The sequence below is a fragment of the Oncorhynchus gorbuscha genome, linkage group LG07 (assembly GCF_021184085.1).
Source record: "Oncorhynchus gorbuscha isolate QuinsamMale2020 ecotype Even-year linkage group LG07, OgorEven_v1.0, whole genome shotgun sequence".
Taxonomy (NCBI): domain Eukaryota; kingdom Metazoa; phylum Chordata; class Actinopteri; order Salmoniformes; family Salmonidae; genus Oncorhynchus; species Oncorhynchus gorbuscha.
In genome coordinates, this window is record NC_060179.1 from 550750 (window position 1) to 575908 (window position 25159).

Genomic DNA, 25159 nt, shown 5'->3' on the forward strand with positions numbered 1-25159 from the left:
GATTCTCTCTGCTTTCGCACAGCAAGCATTACCAGTGCACCAGGTCAGGAACTAACAGGACCCTAAACAGCTTCTAACCCCAAGCCAGAAGCTAAACAAAACTATGAAATAAATCACTACTGGACGTCCTGCATTGACCCTTCTTTATGAAATCTCTGACTCTATATACACACACTGGACTCCACACACGCACACACACACACACACACACACACTGGACTCCACACACGCACACACTGGACTCCACACACACACACACACACACACACACACACACACACACACACACACACACACACACACACACACACACACACACACACACACACACACACACACACACACACACACACACACACACACACACACACACACTGGACTCCACACAAACACACACTGGACTCCACACACACACACACTGGACTCCACACAAACACACACTGGACTCCACACAAACACACACTGGACTCCACACACGCACGCACACACACACACACACACTGGACTCCACACACACACACACACACTGGATTCCACACACGCACACACACACTGGACTCCACACACGCACGCACACACACACACACACACTGGACTCCACACACGCACGCACACACACACACACACACTGGACTCCACACACGCACACACACAGACACACACACACACACACACATGCACACACACACACACACACACACACACACATGCACACACACACACACACACACACGCACACACACACACACGCACACACACACACACTGGACTCCACACACGCACACACACGCATACACACACTGGACTCCACACACGCACACGCACACACACACGCACACACACGCGCACGCACACGCGCACGCACGCACGCACGCACACACACACACACACACACACACTGTCTATTATCTATCCTTTACCCCTACCTACAGTATACTGCTGTTACTGTCTATTATCTATCCTTTACCCCTACCTACAGTATACTGCTGTTACTGTCTATTATCTATCCTTTACCCCTACCTACAGTATACTGCTGTTACTGTCTATTATCTATCCTTTACCCCTACCTACAGTATACTGCTGTTACTGTCTATTATCTATCCTGTTGTCTAGTCACTTTGCTATTTTCTACTCCCTGTTTAAAGCTATGTTATTTTCTACTTCCTGTATATAGCCATGTTATTTTCTACTTCCTGTATATAGCCATGTTATTTTCTACTTCCTGTCTATAGCCATGTTATTTTGTACTTCCTGTATATAGCCATGTTATTTTCTACTTCCTGTATATAGCCATGTTATTTTCTACTTCCTGTATATAGCCATGTTATTTTCTACTTCCTGTCTATAGCCATGTTATTTTGTACTTCCTGTATATAGCCATGTTATTTTCTACTTCCTGTATATAGCCATGTTATTTTCTACTTCCTGTATATAGCCATGTTATTTTCTACTTCCTGTATATAGCCATGTTATTTTATACTTCCTGTATATAGCCATGCTATTTTCTACTCCCTATAAAGATGAAAATATCTCAAAAACCAAGAGAGGAATTACTAAAAACTTAACCACTGAAGAAAAACAATGCAATTGTCTTTTGCACTAAGTAACACACTGACACTCCAACACACTCACAGGGCCCTACACACTACACACCCTGTCTCTATGCACACGCACAGGGCCCTACACACTACACACCCTGTCTCTATGCACACGCACAGGGCCCTACACACTACACACCCTGTCTCTATGCACACTCACAGGGCCCTACACACTACACACCCTGTCTCTATGCACACGCACAGGGCCCTACACACTACACACCCTGTCTCTATGCACACTCACAGGGCCCTACACACTACACACCCTGTCTCTATGCACATTCACAGGGCCCTACACACTACACACCCTGTCTCTATGCACACGCACAGGGCCCTACACACTACACACCCTGTCTCTATGCACACTCACAGGGCCCTACACACTACACACCCTGTCTCTATGCACACTCACAGGGCCCTACACACTACACACCCTGTCTCTATGCACACTCACAGGGCCCTACACACTACACACCCTGTCTCTATGCACACTCACAGGGCCCTACACACTACACACCCTGTCTCTATGCACACGCACAGGGCCCTACACACTACACACCCTGTCTCTATGCACATGCACAGGGCCCTACACACTACACACCCTGTCTCTATGCACACGCACAGGGCCCTACACACTACACACCCTGTCTCTATGCACACGCACAGGGCCCTACACACTACACACCCTGTCTCTATGCACATTCACAGGGCCCTACACACTACACACCCTGTCTCTATGCACACGCACAGGGCCCTACACACTACACACCCTGTCTCTATGCACACTCACAGGGCCCTACACACTACACACCCTGTCTCTATGCACACGCACAGGGCCCTACACACTACACACCCTGTCTCTATGCACACTCACAGGGCCCTACACACTACACACCCTGTCTCTATGCACACGCACAGGGCCCTACACACTACACACCCTGTCTCTATGCACATTCACAGGGCCCTACACACTACACACCCTGTCTCTATGCACACGCACAGGGCCCTACACACTACACACCCTGTCTCTATGCACACTCACAGGGCCCTACACACTACACACCCTGTCTCTATGCACACTCACAGGGCCCTACACACTACACACCCTGTCTCTATGCACACTCACAGGGCCCTACACACTACACATCCTGTCTCTATGCACACTCACAGGGCTCTACACACTACACACCCTGTCTCTATGCACACGCACAGGGCCCTACACACTACACACCCTGTCTCTATGCACACTCACAGGGCCCTACACACTACACACCCTGTCTCTATGCACACGCACAGGGCCCTACACACTACACACCCTGTCTCTATGCACACGCACAGGGCCCTACACACTACACACCCTGTCTCTATGCACACTCACAGGGCCCTACACACTACACACCCTGTCTCTATGCACACTCACAGGGCCCTACACACTACACACCCTGTCTCTATGCACACTCACAGGGCCCTACACACTACACACCCTGTCTCTATGCACACGCACAGGGCCCTACACACTACACACCCTGTCTCTATGCACACTCACAGGGCCCTACACACTACACACCCTGTCTCTATGCACACTCACAGGGCCCTACACACTACACACCCTGTCTCTATGCACACTCACAGGGCCCTACACACTACACATCCTGTCTCTATGCACACTCACAGGGCTCTACACACTACACATCCTGTCTCTATGCACACTCACTAGGCCCTACACACTACACATCCTGTCTCTGCACAGTGGTCTCCTCCCTGCAGTTCTCATCCCTGATTTTAGTCCTCACCATATTTACAATGTGCAGGGATACTGGAGTGATGGACGTAGATATGTAAAGGTAAAGGTGATTAGACATCAGGATATATGATAGACAGAGTAGCAGCAGTGCAGTTTCTATGATGAATGTATGTGAGTGGGTTTGTGTAGAGTCAATATGAATGTATGTGAGTGGGTTTGTGTAGAGTCAATATGAATGTATGTGAGTGGGTTTGTGTAGAGTCAATATGAATGTATGTGAGTGGGTTTGTGTAGAGTCAATATGAATGTATGTGAGTGGGTTTGTGTAGAGTCAATATGAATGTATGTGAGTGGGTTTGTGTAGAGTCAATATGAATGTATGTGAGTGGGTTTGTGTAGAGTCAATATGAATGTATGTGAGTGGGTTTGTGTAGAGTCAATATGAATGTATGTGAGTGGGTTTGTGTAGAGTCAATATGAATGTATGTGAGTGGGTTTGTGTAGATACTTAGTAAATCTATAGTAGGTATTTACCTGAAGATACTCAGTATGACTATAGTAGGTATTTACCTGAAGATACTCAGTATGACTATAGTAGGTATTTACCTGAAGATACTCAGTATGACTATAGGAGGTATTTACCTGAAGATACTCAATAAGACTATAGGAGGTATTTACCTGAAGATACTCAATAAGACTATTGTAGGTAGTTACCTGAAGATACTCAGTATGACTATAGTAGGTATTTTCCTGAAGATACTCAATAAGAATATAGTAGGTAGTTACCACCTGAAGATATTCAATAAGACTATAGTAGGTAGTTACCACCTGAAGATACTCAATAAGACTATAGTAGGTAGTTACCACCTGAAGATACTCAATAAGACTATTGTAGGTAGTTACCACCTGAAGATATTCAATAAGACTATTGTAGGTAGTTACCACCTGAAGATATTCAATAAGACTATTGTAGGTAGTTACCACCTGAAGATATTCAATAAGACTATTGTAGGTAGTTACCACCTGAAGATATTCAATAAGACTATTGTAGGTAGTTACCACCTGCAGATACTCAATAAGACTATTGTAGGTAGTTACCACATGAAGATACTCAATAAGACTATAGTAGGTAGTTACCACCTGAAGATATTCAATAAGACTATAGTAGGTAGTTACCACCTGCAGATACTCAATAAGACTATTGTAGGTAGTTACCACCTGAAGATATTCAATAAGACTATTGTAGGTAGTTACCACCTGAAGATATTCAATAAGACTATTGTAGGTAGTTACCACCTGAAGATACTCAATAAGACTATAGTAGGTAGTTACCACCTGAAGATATTCAATAAGACTATTGTAGGTAGTTACCTGCAGATATTCAATAAGACTATAGTAGGTAGTTACCTGAAGATACTCAATAAGACTATTGTAGGTAGTTACCTGAAGATACTCAGTATGACTATAGTAGGTATTTTCCTGAAGATACTCAATAAGAATATAGTAGGTAGTTACCACATGAAGATACTCAATAAGACTATAGTAGGTAGTTACCACCTGAAGATATTCAATAAGAATATAGTAGGTAGTTACCACATGAAGATACTCAATAAGACTATAGTAGGTAGTTACCACCTGAAGATATTCAATAAGACTATTGTAGGTAGTTACCACCTGAAGATACTCAATAAGACTATAGTAGGTAGTTACCACCTGAAGATATTCAATAAGACTATTGTAGGTAGTTACCTGCAGATATTCAATAAGACTATAGTAGGTAGTTACCTGAAGATACTCAATAAGACTATTGTAGGTAGTTACCTGAAGATACTCAGTATGACTATAGTAGGTATTTTCCTGAAGATACTCAATAAGAATATAGTAGGTAGTTACCACATGAAGATACTCAATAAGACTATAGTAGGTAGTTACCACCTGAAGATATTCAATAAGAATATAGTAGGTAGTTACCACATGAAGATACTCAATAAGACTATAGTAGGTAGTTACCACCTGAAGATATTCAATAAGACTATTGTAGGTAGTTACCACCTGAAGATACTCAATAAGACTATAGTAGGTAGTTACCACCTGAAGATATTCAATAAGACTATTGTAGGTAGTTACCTGCAGATATTCAATAAGACTATAGTAGGTAGTTACCTGAAGATACTCAATAAGACTATTGTAGGTAGTTACCTGAAGATACTCAGTATGACTATAGTAGGTAGTTACCTGAAGATACTCAATAAGACTATTGTAGGTAGTTACCTGAAGATACTCAGTATGACTATAGTAGGTATTTTCCTGAAGATACTCAATAAGAATATAGTAGGTAGTTACCACATGAAGATACTCAATAAGACTATAGTAGGTAGTTACCACCTGAAGATATTCAATAAGACTATAGCAGGTAGTTACCACCTGAAGATACTCAATAAGACTATAGTAGGTAGTTACCACCTGAAGATACTCAATAAGACTATTGTAGGTAGTTACCACCTGAAGATATTCAATAAGACTATTGTAGGTAGTTACCACCTGAAGATATTCAATAAGACTATTGTAGGTAGTTACCACCTGAAGATATTCAATAAGACTATTGTAGGTAGTTACCACCTGCAGATACTCAATAAGACTATTGTAGGTAGTTACCACATGAAGATACTCAATAAGACTATAGTAGGTAGTTACCACCTGAAGATATTCAATAAGACTATAGTAGGTAGTTACCACCTGCAGATACTCAATAAGACTATAGTAGGTAGTTACCACCTGCAGATACTCAATAAGACTATTGTAGGTAGTTACCACCTGAAGATACTCAATAAGACTATAGTAGGTAGTTACCACCTGCAGATACTCAATAAGACTATTGTAGGTAGTTACCACCTGAAGATACTCAATAAGACTATAGTAGGTAGTTACCACCTGAAGATACTCAATAAGACTATTGTAGGTAGTTACCACCTGAAGATATTCAATAAGACTATTGTAGGTAGTTACCACCTGAAGATATTCAATAAGACTATTGTAGTTAGTTACCACCTGAAGATATTCAATAAGACTATTGTAGGTATTTACCACCTGAAGATACTCAATAAGACTATTGTAGGTAGTTACCACCTGAAGATATTCAATAAGACTATAGTAGGTAGTTACCACCTGAAGATACTCAATAAGACTATAGTAGGTAGTTACCACCTGAAGATATTCAATAAGACTATTGTAGGTAGTTACCACCTGAAGATATTCAATAAGACTATTGTAGGTAGTTACCACCTGAAGATACTCAATAAGACTATTGTAGGTAGTTACCACCTGCAGATACTCAATAAGACTATTGTAGGTAGTTACCACCTGAAGATACTCAGTATGACTATAGGAGGTATTTACCTGAAGATACTCAGTATGACTATCGGAGGTATTTACCTGAAGATACTCAGTATGACTATCGATGTGATGAGGGAGATCAGGGAGATGCTGTGTCCAACAGTGTAACCTATTTTCACCTGCCAGAAGAAGTTCCCCTGAGAAACACACAACAAACAATAGTTACTTTTATAAATCACTTTGAATTATTCATATTTCCAACATACATGATCTCCTGCTGCGCTAGGATCCAAGGATTTAGCCAGGAGTTGATGGACACAGTGTTTAGCCAGGAGTTGATGGACACAGCGTGTAGCCAGGAGTTGATGGACACAGTGTTTAGCCAGGAGTTGATAGACAGTGTTTAGCCAGGACTTAATAGACAGTGTTTAGCCAGGACTTAATAGACAGTGTTTAGCCAGGACTTAATAGACAGTGTTTAGCCAGGACTTGATAGACAGTGTTTAGCCAGGAGTTGATGGACACAGTGTTTAGCCAGGACTTGATAGACAGTGTTTAGCCAGGACTTAATAGACAGTGTTTAGCCAGGACTTAATAGACAGTGTTTAGCCAGGACTTAATAGACAGTGTTTAGCCAGGACTTAATAGACAGTGTTTAGCCAGGACTTAATAGACAGTGTTTAGCCAGGACTTAATAGACAGTGTTTAGCCAGGACTTAATAGACAGTGTTTAGCCAGGACTTGATAGACAGTGTTTAGCCAGGAGTTGATGGACACAGTGTTTAGCCAGGACTTGATAGACAGTGTTTAGCCAGGACTTAATAGACAGTGTTTAGCCAGGACTTAATAGACAGTGTTTAGCCAGGACTTGATAGACAGTGTTTAGCCAGGACTTAATAGACAGTGTTTAGCCAGGACTTGATAGACAGTGTTTAGCCAGGACTTAATAGACAGTGTTCAGCCAGGACTTGATAGACAGTGTTTAGCCAGGACTTAATAGACAGTGTTCAGCCAGGACTTGATAGACAGTGTTTAGCCAGGACTTGATAGACAGTGTTTAGCCAGGACTTGATAGACAGAGTATTTCTCCCAGAGTTGATGGACAGTGTTTAGCCAGGACTTGATAGACAGTGTTTAGCCAGGACTTGATAGACAGTGTTTAGCCAGGACTTGATAGACAGAGTATTTCTCCCAGAGTTGATGGACAGTGTTTAGCCAGGAGTTGATAGACAGTGTTTAGCCAGGACTTGATAGACAGTGTTTAGCTAGGACTTGATAGACAGTGTTTAGCCAGGACTTGATAGACAGTGTTTAGCCAGGACTTGATAGACAGTGTTTAGCCAGGACTTGATAGACAGAGTATTTCTCCCAGAGTTGATGGACAGTGTTTAGCCAGGACTTGATAGACAGTGTTTAGCCAGGACTTGATAGACAGTGTTTAGCCAGGACTTGATAGACAGAGTATTTCTCCCAGAGTTGATGGACAGTGTTTAGCCAGGACTTGATAGACAGTGTTTAGCCAGGACTTGATAGACAGAGTATTTCTCCCAGAGTTGATGGACAGTTGGAAGAGCGAATGAAATGGTACGTGGGAAATCCCAACATCACCTGAGTCATACAGGCAGAAGACATACACTCCTGAGTCCATGAGAACTAGGGCTGTCGCCGAATGCAAGCCATTATGATTGCATTTTCATTGACTAGAGTCAACCTTCCCAACAATCACATCACTAAGGTAAGGACCCTGGACTGAACACATCGGGCCTTCATGGTACGCAAACCAAAAACTGATTTAATGTGTCATTCATTTACGTATAGAGTCATGTCATCATGGAATGCTCTGTTACCAGAGTAACTGTAGGTTACTCAGTTATGTATAGACTGGTACTGTAGGTTACTCAGGTAAAACAGTTTTAGATTATTTTTACATAGGTATTCCTCTTGTCCAGATGGGATAGGGCAGTGTGATTGAGATTGCATAGTTTATGGACCTATTGGGGCAGTAAGCAAATTGGAGTGGGTCTAGGGTGTCAGGTAGGGTAGAGGTGATATGATCCTTAAATAGCCTCTCAAAGCACTTCATGATGACAGAAGTGAGTGCTACGGGGTGATCGTCATTTATCTCAATTACCTTAGCGTTCTAGGGGACAGGAACAGTGGTGGCCATCTTGAAGCATGTGAGCACAGCAGACTGGGCTAGTGATGGATGGAATATGTCCGTAAACACACCAGACAGCTTGTCTGTGCATGCTCTGAGGATGCAGCTAGGGATTCTGTCTGGGCTGGCAGCCTTATGAAGGTTAACAAATGTAAATGTTTTACTTACGCTGGCCACGGAGAAGGAGAGTCCACAGGCTTTGGTAGCGGGCCGTGTCAGTGGCACTGTATTGTTATTAAAGCGAGCAAAATAGTTGTTTAATTTGTCTGGGAGCAAGAAGTCAATGTCAGTGATGGTGCTGGTTTTCTTCTTGTAGTCCGTGATTGACTGTAGACCCTGCCACATACCTCTTGTGTCTGAGCCGTTCAATTGCAACTCTACTTTGTCTCTATACTGACGCTTAGCTTGTTTGATTGCTTTGATGAGGGAATAACTACACTGTTTGTATTCGGACATGTTTCCCGTCACCTTGCCCTGGTTAAAAGCAGTGGTTCGCGCTTTCAGTTTTGCTCAAATGATGCCATCAATCCACGGTTTCTGGTTAGGGAAGGTTTTAATAGTCACAATGGGTAAAACATCACAGATGCACTGGCTAATAAACTCGCTCACCGAATCAGCGTATATGTCAATGTTATTATCTGAGGCTACCCTGAACTTATCCCAGTCCACGTGATCAAAGCAATCTTGAAGCGTGGAATCCGATTGGTCAGACCAGCATTGGATAGACCTGAGCAAGGGCGTTTCCTGTTCTAGATTCTGTCTATAGGCTGGGAGCAACAAAAAAGAGTCATAGTCAGATGTTTCCCCGAAGGGAGGGCTTTGTATGCATCGCTGAAGTTAGAGTAGCAGTGATCCAGATGCTACCAGCTCATGTTGTGCATTCGATATGCTGATAGAATTTAGGAAGCCTTGTTCTCAGATTAGCTTTGTTAAAAACTTGTTTTTCAACCACTCCACAAATTTCTTGTTAACAAACTATAGTTTTGACAAGTCGGTTAGGACATCTACTTTGTGCATGACAAGTACTTTCTTCAACAATTGTTTACAGACAGATTAATTCACTTACAAATCACTGCATCACAATTCCAGTGGGTCAGAAGTTTACATACACTAAATTGAAAATTCCATAAAATGATGTCATGGCTTTAGAAGCTTCTGATAGGCTAAGTGACATCATTTGGAGGTGTATCTGTGGATGTATTTCAAGGCCTACCTTCAAACTCAGTGCCTCTTTGCTTGACATCATGGGAAAATCTAAAGAAATCAGCCAAGAACTGTAGACCTCCACAAGTCTGGTTCATCCTTGGGAGAAATTTCCAAACGCCTGAAGGTACCACGTTCATCTGTACAAACAATAGTAAGCAAGTATAAACACCATGGGACCACGCAGCCATCATACCACCAAGGAACGAGATGCATTCTGTCTCCTAGAGATGGATGTACTTTGGTGCAAAAAGTGCAAATCAATCCCAGAACAACAGCAAAGGACCTTGTGAAGATGCTGGAGGAAACGGGTACAAAAGTATCTATATCCACAGTAAAATGAGTCCTATATCGACATAACCTGAAAGGTGGCTCAGCAAGGAAGAAGCCACTGCACCAAAATTGCCATAAAAAGCCAAACTACGGTTTGCACCTGCACATGGGGACAAAGATCGTACTTTTTGGAGAAATGTCCTCTGATCTGATGACACAAAGGAAAACAAAGTCAAGGTATTGGAGTGGCCATCACAAAGCCCTGACCTCAATCCCATAGAACATTTGTGGGCAGAACTGAAAAAGCTTGTGTGAGCAAGGAGGCCTACAAACCTGACTCAGTTACACCAACTCTGTCAGGAGGAATGGCCAAAATTCACCCAATTTATTGTGGGACGCTTGTGAGAGGCTACCCAAAACATTTGACCCAAGTTAAACAATTTAAAGGCAATGCTACCAAATACTAATTGAGCGTATGTAAACTTCTGACCCACTGGGAATGTGATGAAAGAATTAAAAGCTGAAATAAATAATTCTCCGTATTATTATTCTGACATTTCACATTCTTAAAATAAAGTGTGTGATCCTAATTGACCTAAAACAGGGAATATTTACTAGGATTAAATGTCAGGAATTTTGAAAAACGGAGTTTAAATGTATTTGGCTAAGGTGTATGTAAACTTCCAACTGCAACTGTAAATAGAGTCCAGTGAAGTTCCTTCAGGGCCGTCGAGGTGACTGCTTAATAACCTTTTTGGGATAGGGGGCAGCATTTTCACTTTTGGATGAATAGCGTGCCCAGAGTTAACTGCCTCCTACTCAGTCCTAGATGCTAATATATGCATATTATTATTAATATTGGATAGAAAACACTCTGAAGTTTCTAAAACTGTTTGAATGATGTCTGCGAGTATAACAGAACTCATATGGCATGCGAAAACCTGAGAAATAACCAACCAGGAAATGGGACATCTGAGGTTTGTAGTTTTTCAAAGCTTGGCCTACCGATGCCATATCTCAATATGTATGAGGTTGCACTTCCTAAGGCTTCCACTAAGACCTTCTTTTGAAACTTGAATGAGGATTCTACTATAAAGGAGGGGCTCATGAGACCTCTTTGAGTCAGTGGTCTGGCAGAGAGCCTTGATCTCATGACGCGCGCTCCCGACAGAGTTACCACTCGTTCCAAAGGAATTCTCTGGTTGGAACATTATTGATGTTTTATGTTAAAAACACCTTAACGATTGATTTCATACATCGTTTGACATGTTTCTAAAGGACTGTAATGGAACTTTTTGAGTTTTTGTCTGGATGAAGTGCCTGCGCCTCATGAAGATGGATTAATGGGCTGAACACGCTAACAACAAGTGGCTATTTGGACATAAATGATGGAACTTTATGGAACAAATCAGTAATTTATTGTCGAACTGGGATTCCTGGGAGTGCCTTCTGATGAAGATCATCAAAGGTAAGTGAATATTTATGGTGTTCTTTCTAACTTTGTTGATTCCAAAACGGCGGATATTCCTCTGACTGTTTTGGGTTCTGAGCGCCGTTCTCAGATTATGCTTTTTCCGTAAAGTGTTTTTGAAATCTGACACAGCGGTTGCATTAAGGAGAGGTCTATCTTTAATTCTGTGAATAACACTAGTATCTTGTATCAATGTTTATTATGAGTATTTCTGCAAAATCACCGGATGTTTTGGAAGCAAAACATTACTGCACGTAAGGCGCCAATGTAAACTGAGATTTTTGGAGATAAATATGCATATTATCGAACAAAACATACATGTATTGTGTAACATGATGTCCTATGAGTGTCATCTGATGAAGATCATCAAAGGTTAGTGATTCATTTTATCTATATTTCTGCTTTTTGTGACTCCTATCCTTGGCTGGAAAAATGGCTGTGTGTTTTTTCGACTTGGAGGTAACCTAACATAATCATATGTTGTGCTTTAGCTGTAAAACGTTTTTGAAATCAGACACAATGGATAGATTAACAAGATGTTTGTCTTTCATTTGCTGTATTGGACTTGTTAATGTGTGAAAGTTAGATATTTCAAAAAAATAGTTTTGAATTCCACGCACTGCCTTTTCAGCGGAATGTTGTCGAGGGGTTCCGCTGCGCTAGAAAGGTTAAGAGGGATATAAACGGGTGTGACTATAATCGAAGAGACTTATCTTGGTACATAATGGGGTCGGCATTTGATTGTAAGGAATTCTAGGTCAGGTGAACAAAAAGTATTAAGTTCCTGTATGTTGTTATGATTACACCATGAGTTGTTAATCATAAGGCAACAACCCCACCCTTCTTCTTACCAGCGAGATGTTTGTTTCTGTCAGCGTGATGCGTGAAGGAAGCGGGTGTCTGTACAGACACTGATAAGTGTGCCATGTTTCTGTGAAACAGAAAATGTTACAATCTCTGATGTCTCTCTGGAAGGCAACTTGTGCCCTAATTTCATCTACCTTGTTGTCTAGAGATTGGAAATGGGCGAGTAATATGCTCGGAAGCGGTGGATGGTGTGCTCGCCCTCTAAGTCTCCTGCAGCGACCCCGTTGTTTTGGGTCAACCTCTGGGATAAGATCCCATGTCCAGAGTGGAGGTCCAACCGAAGGATCCGCATCGGGAAAGTCGTATTCCTGGTCATAATGTTTTATATCCAATAGTTCTTCCCGGCTGTATATAACACTTGAGATTTTATGGCCAACAATGTAAGAAATAATACATGAAGAAAAAAAATGACTGCATGGTTTCCTAAGGACCTGAAGCGAGGCGGCCATCTCTGTCGGCACCTTAATAATAGTCCTCTACCCTTTAGCTCAGTGCGGATGTTGCCTGTAATCCATGGCTTCTGCTTATGGTATACACGTATGGTCACTGTGGGGATGACGTCATTGATGCACTTATTGATGAATCCAGTGACTGATGTGGTGTACTCCTCAATGCAATCGGAAGAATCCCGGAACATATTACAGACTGTGCTAGCAAAATAGTCCTGTAGCTTAGCATCTGCGTCACCTGACGACTTCTTTATTAAGCATTTCACTAATACTTCCTGCTTTCGTTTTTGCCTGTAAGCAGGAATCAGGAGGATAGAATTATTGTCAGATTTGCCAAATGGAGGGTGAGGGAGAGCTTTGTATTCTTCTCTGTGTGTAGAGTAAAGGTGGTCTAGAGTTTTTTTCCCCCCTCTGGTTGCATATTTAACATGCTGGTAGATATTAGGTAAAACGTATTTAAGTTTCCCTTTAAGTCCCCAGCCACTAGGAGCGCCGCCTCTGGATGAGCCTTTTCTTGTTTGCTTTTTGCCTTATACAGCTGGTTGAGTGTCGTCAGAGCGCAGGATCAGTTTGTGGTGGTAAATAGACAACTATGAAAAATACAGATGAAAACTCTCTTGGTAAATAGTGTGGTCTACAGCTTACCATGCGATACTGTACTCTACCTCAGGCGAGAAAAACCTTGAGACTTCCTTAATACACCCCTTGAGGCAGCTGTTCAATCTTGCCGATGGACTGAAAACCCAGCCAGCTGTAATACATTTACATTTACATTTAAGTCATTTAGCAGACGCTCTTATCCAGAGCGACTTACAAATTGGTGCATTCACCTTATGACATCCAGTGGAACAGCCACTTTACAATAGTGCATCTAAATCTTTTAAGGGGGGGGGGGGGGGGAGAAGGATTACTTTATCCTATCCTAGGTATTCCTTAAAGAGGTGGGGTTTCAGGTGTCTCCGGAAGGTGGTGATTGACTCCGCTGTCCTGGCGTCGTGAGGGAGTTTGTTCCACCATTGGGGGGGCCAGAGCAGCGAACAGTTTTGACTGGGCTGAGCGGGAACTGTACTTCCTCAGTGGTAGGGAGGCGAGCAGGCCAGAGGTTGATGAACGCAGTGCCCTTGTTTGGGTGTAGGGCCTGATCAGAGCCTGGAGGTACAGAGGTGCCGTTCCCCTCACAGCTCCGTAGGCAATCACCATGGTCTTGTAGCGGATGCGAGCTTCAACTGGAAGCCAGTGGAGAGAGCGGAGGAGCGGGGTGACGTGAGAGAACTTGGGAAGGTTGAACACCAGACGGGCTGCGGCGTTCTGGATGAGTTGTAGGGGTTTAATGGCACAGGCAGGGAGCCCAGCCAACAGCGAGTTGCAGTAATCCAGACGGGAGATGACAAGTGCCTGGATTAGGACCTGCGCCGCTTCCTGTGTGAGGCAGGGTCGTACTCTGCGGATGTTGTAGAGCATGAACCTACAGGAACGGGCCACCGCCTTGATGTTAGTTGAGAACGACAGGGTGTTGTCCAGGATCACGCCAAGGTTCTTAGCGCTCTGGGAGGAGGACACAATGGAGTTGTCAACCGTGATGGCGAGATCATGGAACGGGCAGTCCTTCCCCGGGAGGAAGAGCAGCTCCGTCTTGCCGAGGTTCAGCTTGAGGTGGTGATCCGTCATCCACACTGATATGTCTGCCAGACATGCAGAGATGCGATTCGCCACCTGGTCATATGTTCGCCACCTGTATGTTATCTATGTCGTCGTTCAGCAACTACTCGGTGAAGCATAAGATATTACAGTTTAATGTCCCGTTGGTAGGATAGCCTTGATCGGAGCTCATCCATTTTGTTATCCAATGAATGCACATTGGCTAATAGGACTGATGGTAGAGGGGGGATTACTCACTCGCCGTCAGATCCTTACAAGGCACTCCGATCTAGGTCCCCGATACCTCCGTCTCTTCTTCGTGCAAATGACAGGGATTTTGTGTGTCATTCATGCAAATTTTTATTTATTTATTTTTTATTTTACCTTTATTTAACCAGGTAGGGAAGTTGAGAACAAGTTCTCATTTACAATTGCGACCTGGCCAAGATAAAGCAAAGCAATTCGATAGATACAACGACACTGTCACGCATAGGTGTAATAGGTGGCAGGGAAGTCAGGCGCAGGAGAGTCAAATGGAGTTTAAATATGGAGTCTTTTAATAAAGTTCCACGAGTATGCTCCATAACAATAAATGTACAAACAAAACATGGGTACGAAGACCCGACGCGCACCTATACAAACAATCACACTACACTGACAACAAATCAATCTCTGACAAAGACATGAGGGGAAACAGAGGGTTAAATACACGACAGGTAATGAATGGGATTGAAAACAGGTGTGTGGGAAGACAAGACAAAACCAATGGAAAATGAAAAAAGAATCAATGATGGCTAGAAGACCGGTGACGTTGAACGCCGAGCACCGCCCGAACAAGGAGAGGCAACGACTTCGCGAGAAGTCGTGACAGACACAGAGTTACACATGGAGTAAAACAAACATACAGTCAATAATACAGTATAAACAAGTCTATATACAATGTGAGCAATGAGGTGAGAAGGGAGGTAAAGGCAAAAAAAGGCCATGGTGGCAAAGTAAATACAATATAGCAAGTAAAACATTGGAATGGTAGTTTTGCAATGGAAGAATGTGCAAAGTAGAAATAAAAATAATGTGGTGCAAAGGAGCAAAATAAATAAATAAATAAATTAAATACAGTTGGGAAAGCGATAATTGTTTGGGCTAAATTATAGTAATATAATAATATAATAATAATATAATAATAATATAATATATGCCATTTAGCAGACGCTTTTATCCAAAGCGACTTACAGTCATGTGTGCATACATTCTACGTATGGGTGGTCCCGGGAATTGAACCCACTACCCTGGCGTTACAAGCGCCATGCTCTACCAACTGAGCTACCAGAAGGTGGGCTATGTACAGGTGCAGTAATCTGTGAGCTACTCTGACAGTTGGTGCTTAAAGCTAGTGAGGGAGATAAGTGTTTCCAGTTTCAGAGATTTTTGTAGTTCGTTCCAGTCATTGGCAGCAGAGAACTGGAAGGAGAGGCGGCCGAAGAAAGAATTGGTATTGGGGGTGACTAGAGAGATATACCTGCTGGAGCGTGTGCTACAGGTGGGAGATGCTATGGTGACCAGCGAGCTGAGATAAGGGGGGGACTTTACCTAGCAGGGTCTTGTAGATGACATGGAGCCAGTGGGTTTGGCGACGAGTATGAAGCGAGGGCCAGCCAACGAGAGCGTACAGGTCGCAATGGTGGGTAGTATATGGGGCTTTGGTGACAAAACGGATTGCACTGTGATAGACTGCATCCAATTTGTTGAGTAGGGTATTGGAGGCTATTTTGTAAATGACATCGCCAAAGTCGAGGATTGGTAGGATGGTCAGTTTTACAAGGGTGTGTTTGGCAGCATGAGTGAAGGATGCTTTGTTGCGAAATAGGAAGCCAATTCTAGATTTAACTTTGGATTGGAGATGTTTGATATGGGTCTGGAAGGAGAGTTTACAGTCTAACCAGACACCTAAGTATTTGTAGTTGTCCACGTAAGAGCCATCCATAGTAGTGATGTTGGACAGGCGGGTAGGTGCAGGTAGCGATCGGTTGAAGAGCATGCGTTTTGTTTTACTTGTATTTAAGAGCAGTTGGAGGCCACGGAAGGAGAGTTGTATGGCATTGAAGCTTGCCTGGAGGGTTGTTAACACAGTGTCCAAAGAAGGGCCGGAAGTATACAGAATGGTGTCGTCTGCGTAGAGGTGGATCAGAGACTCACCAGCAGCAAGAGCGACCTCATTGATGTATACAGAGAAGAGAGTCGGTGCAAGAATTGAACCCTGTGGCACCCCCATAGAGACTGCCAGAGGTCCGGACAGCAGACCCTCCGGTTTGACACACTGAACTCTATCAGAGAAGTAGTTGGTGAACCAGGCGAAGCAATCATTTGAGAAACCAAGGCTGTCGAGTCTGCCGATGAGGATGTGGTGATTGACAGAGGCGAAAGCCTTGGCCAGATCAATGAATACGGCTGCACAGTAATGTTTCTTATCGATGGCGGTTAAGATATCGTTTAGGACCTTGAGCGTGGCTGAGGTGCACCCATGACCAGCTCTGAAACCAGATTGCATAGCAGAGAAGGTATGGTGAGATTCAAAATGGTCGGTAATCTGTTTGTTGACTTGGCTTTCGAAGACCTTAGAAAGGCATGGTAGGATAGATATAGGTCTGTAGCAGTTTGGGTCAAGAGTGTCCCCCCCTTTGAAGAGGGGGATGACCGCAGCTGCTTTCCAATCTTTGGGAATCTCAGACGACACGAAAGAGAGGTTGAACAGGCTAGTAATAGGGGTGGCAACAATTTCGGCAGATAATTTTTAGAAAGAAAGGGTCCAGATTGTCTAGCCCGGCTGATTTGTAGGGGTCCAGATTTTGCAGCTCTTTCAGAACATCAGCTGAATGGATTTGGGAGAAGGAGAAATGGGGAAGGCTTGGGCGAGTTGTTGTTGGGGGTGCAGTGCAGTTGACCAGGGTAGGAGTAGCCAGGTGGAAAGCATGGCCAGCTGTAGAAAAATGCTTATTGAAATTCTCAATTATGGTGGATTTATCAGTGGTGACAGTGTTTCCTATCTTCAGTGCAGTGGGCAGCTGGGAGGAGGTGTTCTTATTCTCCATGGACTTTACAGTGTCCCAGAACTTTTTTGAGTTAGTGTTGCAGGAAGCAAATTTCTGCTTGAAAAAGCTAGCCTTGGCTTTTCTAACTGCCTGTGTATAATGGTTTCTAGCTTCCCTGAACAGCTGCATATCACGGGGGCTGTTCGATGCTAATGCGGAACGCCATAGGATGTTTTTGTGTTGGTTAAGGGCAGTCAGCTCTGGGGAGAACCAAGGGCTATATCTGTTCCTGGTTCTAAATTTCTTGAATGGGGCATGTTTATTTAAGATGGTTAGGAAGGCATTTAAAAAAAATATCCAGGCATCCTCTACTGATGGGATGAGATCAATATCCTTCCAGGATACCCCGGCCAGGTCGATTAGAAAGGCCTGCTCGCTGAAGTGTTTCAGGGAGCGTTTTACAGTGATGAGTGGAGGTCGTTTGACCGCTGACCCATTACGGATGCAGGCAATGAGGCAGTGATCGCTGAGATCTTGGTTGAAGACAGCAGAGGTGTATTTAGAGGGGAAGTTGGTTAGGATGATATCTATGAGGGTGCCCGTGTTTAAGGCTTTGGGGAGGTACCTGGTAGGTTCATTGATAATTTGTGTGAGATTGAGGGCATCAAGTTTAGATTGTAGGATGACTGGGGTTTTAAGCATGTTCCAGTTTAGGTCGCCTAGCAGCACGAGCTCTGAAGATAAATGGGGGGCAATCAGTTCACATATGGTGTCCAGAGCACAGCTGGGGGCAGAGGGTGGTCTATAGCAGGCGGCAACGGTGAGAGACTTGTTTTTAGAGAGGTGGATTTTTAAAAGTAGAAGTTCAAATTGTTCGGGTACAGACCTGGATAGTAGGACAGAACTCTGCAGGCTATCTTTGCAGTAGATTGCAACACCGCCCCCTTTGGCAGTTCTATCTTGTCTGAAAATGTTGTTTGGAATAAACATTTCTGAAATTTTGGTGGTCTTCCTAAGCCAGGATTCAGACACAGCTAGAACATCTGTGTTGGCAGAGTGTGCTAAAGCAGTGAATAGAACAAACTTAGGGAGGAGGCTTCTAATGTTAACATGCATGAAACCAAGGCTATTACGGTTACAGAAGTCGTCAAAAGAGAGCGCCTGGGGAATAAGAGTGGAGCTAGGCACTGCAGGGCCTGGATTCACCTCTACATCGCCAGAGGAACATAGGAGGAGTAGAATAAGGGTGCGGCTAATAGCAATAAGAATTGGTCGTCTAGAACGTCTGGAACAGAGAGTAAAAGGAGGTTTCTGGGGGCGATAAAATAGCATCAAGGTATAATGTACAGACAAAGGTATGGTAGGATGTGAATACAGTGGAGGTAAACCTAGGTATTGAGTGATGAAGAGAGAGATATTGTCTCTAGAAACATCATTGAAACCAGGAGATGTCATTGCATGTGTGGGTGGTGGAACTAATAGGTTGGATAAGGTATAGTGAGCAGGACTAGAGGCTCTACAGTGAAATAAGCCAATAAACATTAACCAGAACAGCAATGGACAAGACATATTGACATTAAGGAGAGGCATGCTTAGTCGAGTGATCAAAAGGGTCCAGTGAGTGGAGAGGTTGGTTGGGAGTCACGGCGATTTAGACAGCTAGCCAGGCTATCGGTAGCAAGCTAGCATAGGATGGAGGTCTGTTGTTAGCCACCTCTTGCGTTCCGTCAGTAGATTAGTGGGGTTCCGTGTTGTAGAGGGGATTAATCCAAATCACACAACAACAACAAAAATAAAAACAATAGATATAGTTATAGAGGCCCAAGAAGAAAACATAATAATAAAAAATAAATAAATTGTCCGATTGTACATTCAGATAGCAGCCGGTAAGACAGCTAACGGTTAGCAGGCCGCAGATGGGCGCTCAGGTAACGTCGCGACGGAGGAGCCAGCCGGATCTCCTTTGGGTAGATAACGTCGGCAGTCCAGTTGTGAAGGTCCGGTGGGGCTCCGCGTAGGCAGTAGTAAAACGGATCCGGATAGGTGACTGCAGCCCAGGAGTGATTGATGGAACTCAGGAGTGATTGACGGAGCTGGCTAGCTCCGGAATAATTGATGTTTGCTCCGGAATCGACGAAAGCCGATAGTCACACGGATAGCAGCTAGCTAGCTGTGAGATCCGGGTATGAATGTCCAGAGAGCAGTTGAAATCCAGGGACATGGAGAGAAAAATTGGTCCGGTATGTTCAGTTCCGAGCCGCGCTGCGCCGTACAAAACTGGCGATAGATTTTCGAGCTAAAGGATAGCTGATGACCACAAACCGAGGTTAGCTGAATACTAACGATTTGCCAGTAAAGAAGCTAACTAGCTTCTGAACTAGCTTCTGAACTAGCTTCTGAACTAGCTTCTGATTAGCTTCTGGATTAGCTTCTGAGCTAGCTTCTGGCTAGCTCCTGGCTAGCTTCTGGCTAGCTTCTTGGAGTTTCTGGCTAGTTTCTGGCTAGATTCTTGGAGGATTACAGATTTGAGGTAAATAATACTTTTTTATAAATATAAATTGGTGAGGCGGGTTGCAGGAGAGTGTTTTGAAGATGAGTTGATGGAAAATAAAAATAAAATGTACGTGAAAAAAGTTGTAAATATATATATATACAGGACACGACAAGACGAGGACAAAAGACGTCTGAACTGCTATTTTACGGGCTCCTAAATTGGTTAGGAGCCCGTAAAACAGCAGACAGCTCAATCATGTGTTTGTACGTTTTATGTGGGCCCCAGGAAGAGTAGCTACTGCATGTGCAATAGCTAATGGGTATCTTAAACAACAACTACAGACCAGTATCCCTTCTTTCTTTTCTCTCCAAAACTCTTGAACGTGCCGTCCTTGGCCAGCTCTCCCGCTATCTCTCTCTGAATGACCTTCTCACACAATTAATCTTCTCCTTTCCCCCTTCTGATGACCAGGTGGCGAATCGCATCTCTGCATGTCTGGCAGACATATCAGTGTGGATGACGGATCACCACCTCAAGCTGAACCTCGGCAAGACGGAGCTGCTCTTCCTCCCGGGGAAGGACTGCCCGTTCCATGATCTCGCCATCACGGTTGACAACTCCATTGTGTCCTCCTCCCAGAGCGCTAAGAACCTTGGCGTGATCCTGGACAACACCCTGTCGTTCTCAACTAACATCAAGGCGGTGGCCCGTTCCTGTAGGTTCATGCTCTACAACATCCGCAGAGTACGACCCTGCCTCACACAGGAAGCGGCGCAGGTCCTAATCCAGGCACTTGTCATCTCCCGTCTGGATTACTGCAACTCGCTGTTGGCTGGGCTCCCTGCCTGTGCCATTAAACCCCTACAACTCATCCAGAACGCCGCAGCCCGTCTGGTGTTCAACCTTCCCAAGTTCTCTCACGTCACCCCGCTCCTCCGCTCTCTCCACTGGCTTCCAGTTGAAGCTCGCATCCGCTACAAGACCATGGTGCTTGCCTACGGAGCTGTGAGGGGAACGGCACCTCAGTACCTCCAGGCTCTGATCAGGCCCTACACCCAAACAAGGGCACTGCGTTCATCCACCTCTGGCCTGCTCGCCTCCCTACCACTGAGGAAGTACAGTTCCCGCTCAGCCCAGTCAAAACTGTTCGCTGCTCTGGCCCCCCAATGGTGGAACAAACTCCCTCACGACGCCAGGACAGCGGAGTCAATCACCACCTTCCGGAGACACCTGAAACCCCACCTCTTTAAGGAATACCTAGGATAGGATAAGTAATCCTTCTCACCCCCCCCACCCCTTTAAGATTTAGATGCACTATTGTAAAGTGACTGTTCTACTGGATGTCATAAGGTGAATGCACCAATTTGTAAGTCGCTCTGGATAAGAGCGTCTGCTAAATGACTTAAATGTTAAATGTTAAATAACTATGCCTCCCTGGCCTTCCTGACGGGCCACCCTGAGGTGGTGAGGGTAGACAACAACACATCTAATACGCTGATCCTCAACACGGGGGCCCCTTAGGGGTGCGTGCCTAGTCCCCTCCTGTACTTCCTGGCTGCGCATAACTCCAACACCATTAGTAAGTTTGGTGGATAATGGTAGGCCTGATAACAGACGACGATGAGATGGCCTATAGGACAACAATCTCTCCCTCAACGTCAACAAGACAAAGGAGCTGATCGTGGACTACAGGAAATGGAGGGCCAAGCATGCCCCCATTCACATCGACGGGCTGCAGTGGAGCAAGCCGAGAGCATCAAGTTCCTCGGTTTCCACATCACTAAGGACCTGTCATGATTCAAACACACCAACAAAGTCGTGAAGAGGGCACGACAACGCCTCTTCCCCTCAGGAGGTTGAAAAGATTTGGCATGAGCCCTCAGATCTTCAAAAAGTTCTACAGCTGCACCATTGAGAGAATCTTGACTGGCTGCATCACCACTTGATATGACAACTGCTTGGTACTACAGAGGGTGGTGCGTATGGCCCAGTACATCACTGGGGTCGAGCCCCCTGCCATCAATGAAATCTATACCAGGCATTGTCAGAGGAAGGCCCTAAAAATAGTCAAAGACTTCAGCCACCCAAGTCATAGACTGTTCTCTCTGCTACCGCACAGCAAGCGATACCGGAGCGCCAAGTCTGGGACCAAAAGGCTCCCTAACAGTTTATAATCTATCCCCAAGCCATGAGACTGCTGAACAGTTAATCAAATGGCTACCCGACTATATACATTGACCCCCTTTTTTTGCACTGACTCTCTTGTGCTGGCTCTATGCACGTTCACTGGACCTACACACTCACACATACTACACTGACTCTCTTGTGCTGGCTCTATGCACGTTCACTGGACCTACACACTCACACATACTACACTGACTCTCTTGTGCTGGCTCTATGCACGTTCACTGGACCTACACACTCACACATACTACACTGACTCTCTTGTGCTGGCTCTATGCACGTTCACTGGACCTACACACTCACACATACTACACTGACTCTCTTGTGCAGGCTCTATGCACCTTCATTGGACCTACACACTCACACATACTACACTGACTCTCTTGTGCTGGCTCTATGCACGTTCACTGGACCTACACACTCACACATACTACACTGACTCTCTTGTGCTGGCTCTATGCACGTTCACTGGACCTACACACTCACACATACTACACTGACTCTCTTGTGCTGGCTCTATGCACGTTCACTGGACCTACACACTCACACATACTACACTGACTCTCTTGTGCTGGCTCTATGCACGTTCACTGGACCTACACACTCACACATACTACACTGACTCTCTTGTGCTGGCTCTATGCACGTTCACTGGACCTACACACTCACACATACTACACTGACTCTCTTGTGCTGGCTCTATGCACGTTCACTGGACCTACACACTCACACATACTACACTGACTCTCTTGTGCTGGCTCTATGCACGTTCACTGGACCTACACACTCACACATACTACACTGACTCTCTTGTGCTGGCTCTATGCACCTTCACTGGACCTACACACTCACACATACAACACTGACTCTCTTGTGCTGGCTCTATGCACGTTCACTGGACCTACACACTCACACATACTACACTGACTCTCTTGTGCTGGCTCTATGCACCTTCACTGGACCTACACACTCACACATACTACACTGACTCTATTGTGCTGTCTCTATGCACGTTCACTGGACCTACACACTCACACATACTACACTGACTCTCTTGTGCTGGCTCTATGCACCTTCACTGGACCTACACACTCACACATACTACACTGACTCTCTTGTGCTGGCTCTATGCACGTTCACTGGACCTACACACTCACACATACTACACTGACTCTCTTGTGCTGGCTCTATGCACGTTCACTGGACCTACACACTCACACATACTACACTGACTCTCTTGTGCTGGCTCTATGCACGTTCACTGGACCTACACACTCACACATACTACACTGACTCTCTTGTGCTGGCTCTATGCACGTTCACTGGACCTACACACTCACACATACTACACTGACTCTCTTGTGCTGGCTCTATGCACGTTCACTGGACCTACACACTCACACATACTACACTGACTCTCTTGTGCTGGCTCTATGCACGTTCACTGGACCTACACACTCACACATACTACACTGACTCTCTTGTGCAGGCTCTATGCACCTTCATTGGACCTACACACTCACACATACTACACTGACTCTCTTGTGCTGGCTCTATGCACGTTCACTGGACCTACACACTCACACATACTACACTGACTCTCTTGTGCTGGCTCTATGCACGTTCACTGGACCTACACACTCACACATACTACACTGACTCTCTTGTGCTGGCTCTATGCACGTTCACTGGACCTACACACTCACACATACTACACTGACTCTCTTGTGCTGGCTCTATGCACGTTCACTGGACCTACACACTCACACATACTACACTGACTCTCTTGTGCTGGCTCTATGCACGTTCACTGGACCTACACACTCACACATACTACACTGACTCTCTTGTGCTGGCTCTATGCACGTTCACTGGACCTACACACTCACACATACTACACTGACTCTCTTGTGCTGGCTCTATGCACGTTCACTGGACCTACACACTCACACATACTACACTGACTCTCTTGTGCTGGCTCTATGCACCTTCACTGGACCTACACACTCACACATACAACACTGACTCTCTTGTGCTGGCTCTATGCACGTTCACTGGACCTACACACTCACACATACTACACTGACTCTCTTGTGCTGGCTCTATGCACCTTCACTGGACCTACACACTCACACATACTACACTGACTCTATTGTGCTGTCTCTATGCACGTTCACTGGACCTACACACTCACACATACTACACTGACTCTCTTGTGCTGGCTCTATGCACCTTCACTGGACCTACACACTCACACATACTACACTGACTCTCTTGTGCTGGCTCTATGCACGTTCACTGGACCTACACACTCACACATACTACACTGACTCTCTTGTGCTGGCTCTATGCACGTTCACTGGACCTACACACTCACACATACTACACTGACTCTCTTGTGCTAGCTCTATGCACGTTCACTGGACCTACACACTCACACATACTACACTGACTCTCTTGTGCTGGCGCTATGCACCTTCACTGGACCTACACACTCACACATACTACACTGACTCTCTTGTGCTGGCTCTATGCACGTTCACTGGACCTACACACTCACACATACTACACTGACTCTCTTGTGCTGGCTCTATGCACCTTCACTGGACCTACACACTCACACATACTACACTGACTCTCTTGTGCTGGCTCTATGCACGTTCACTGGACCTACACACTCACACATACTACACTGACTCTCTTGTGCTGGCTCTATGC

At 44.7% G+C, this 25159-nt stretch overlaps 1 protein-coding gene across 1 annotated transcript in view; it reads right to left on the reverse strand.

The window, feature by feature from the left end:
- The window catches only part of vipr1b (vasoactive intestinal peptide receptor 1b), a 180860-nt gene that overhangs the window by 49904 nt on the left and 105797 nt on the right, over positions 1-25159 (reverse strand). The window contains exon 5 of the mRNA XM_046354956.1: positions 6775-6872. Coding sequence (XP_046210912.1) covers positions 6775-6872 — 98 coding nt within the window. The remainder of the gene's footprint in view (positions 1-6774; positions 6873-25159) is intronic.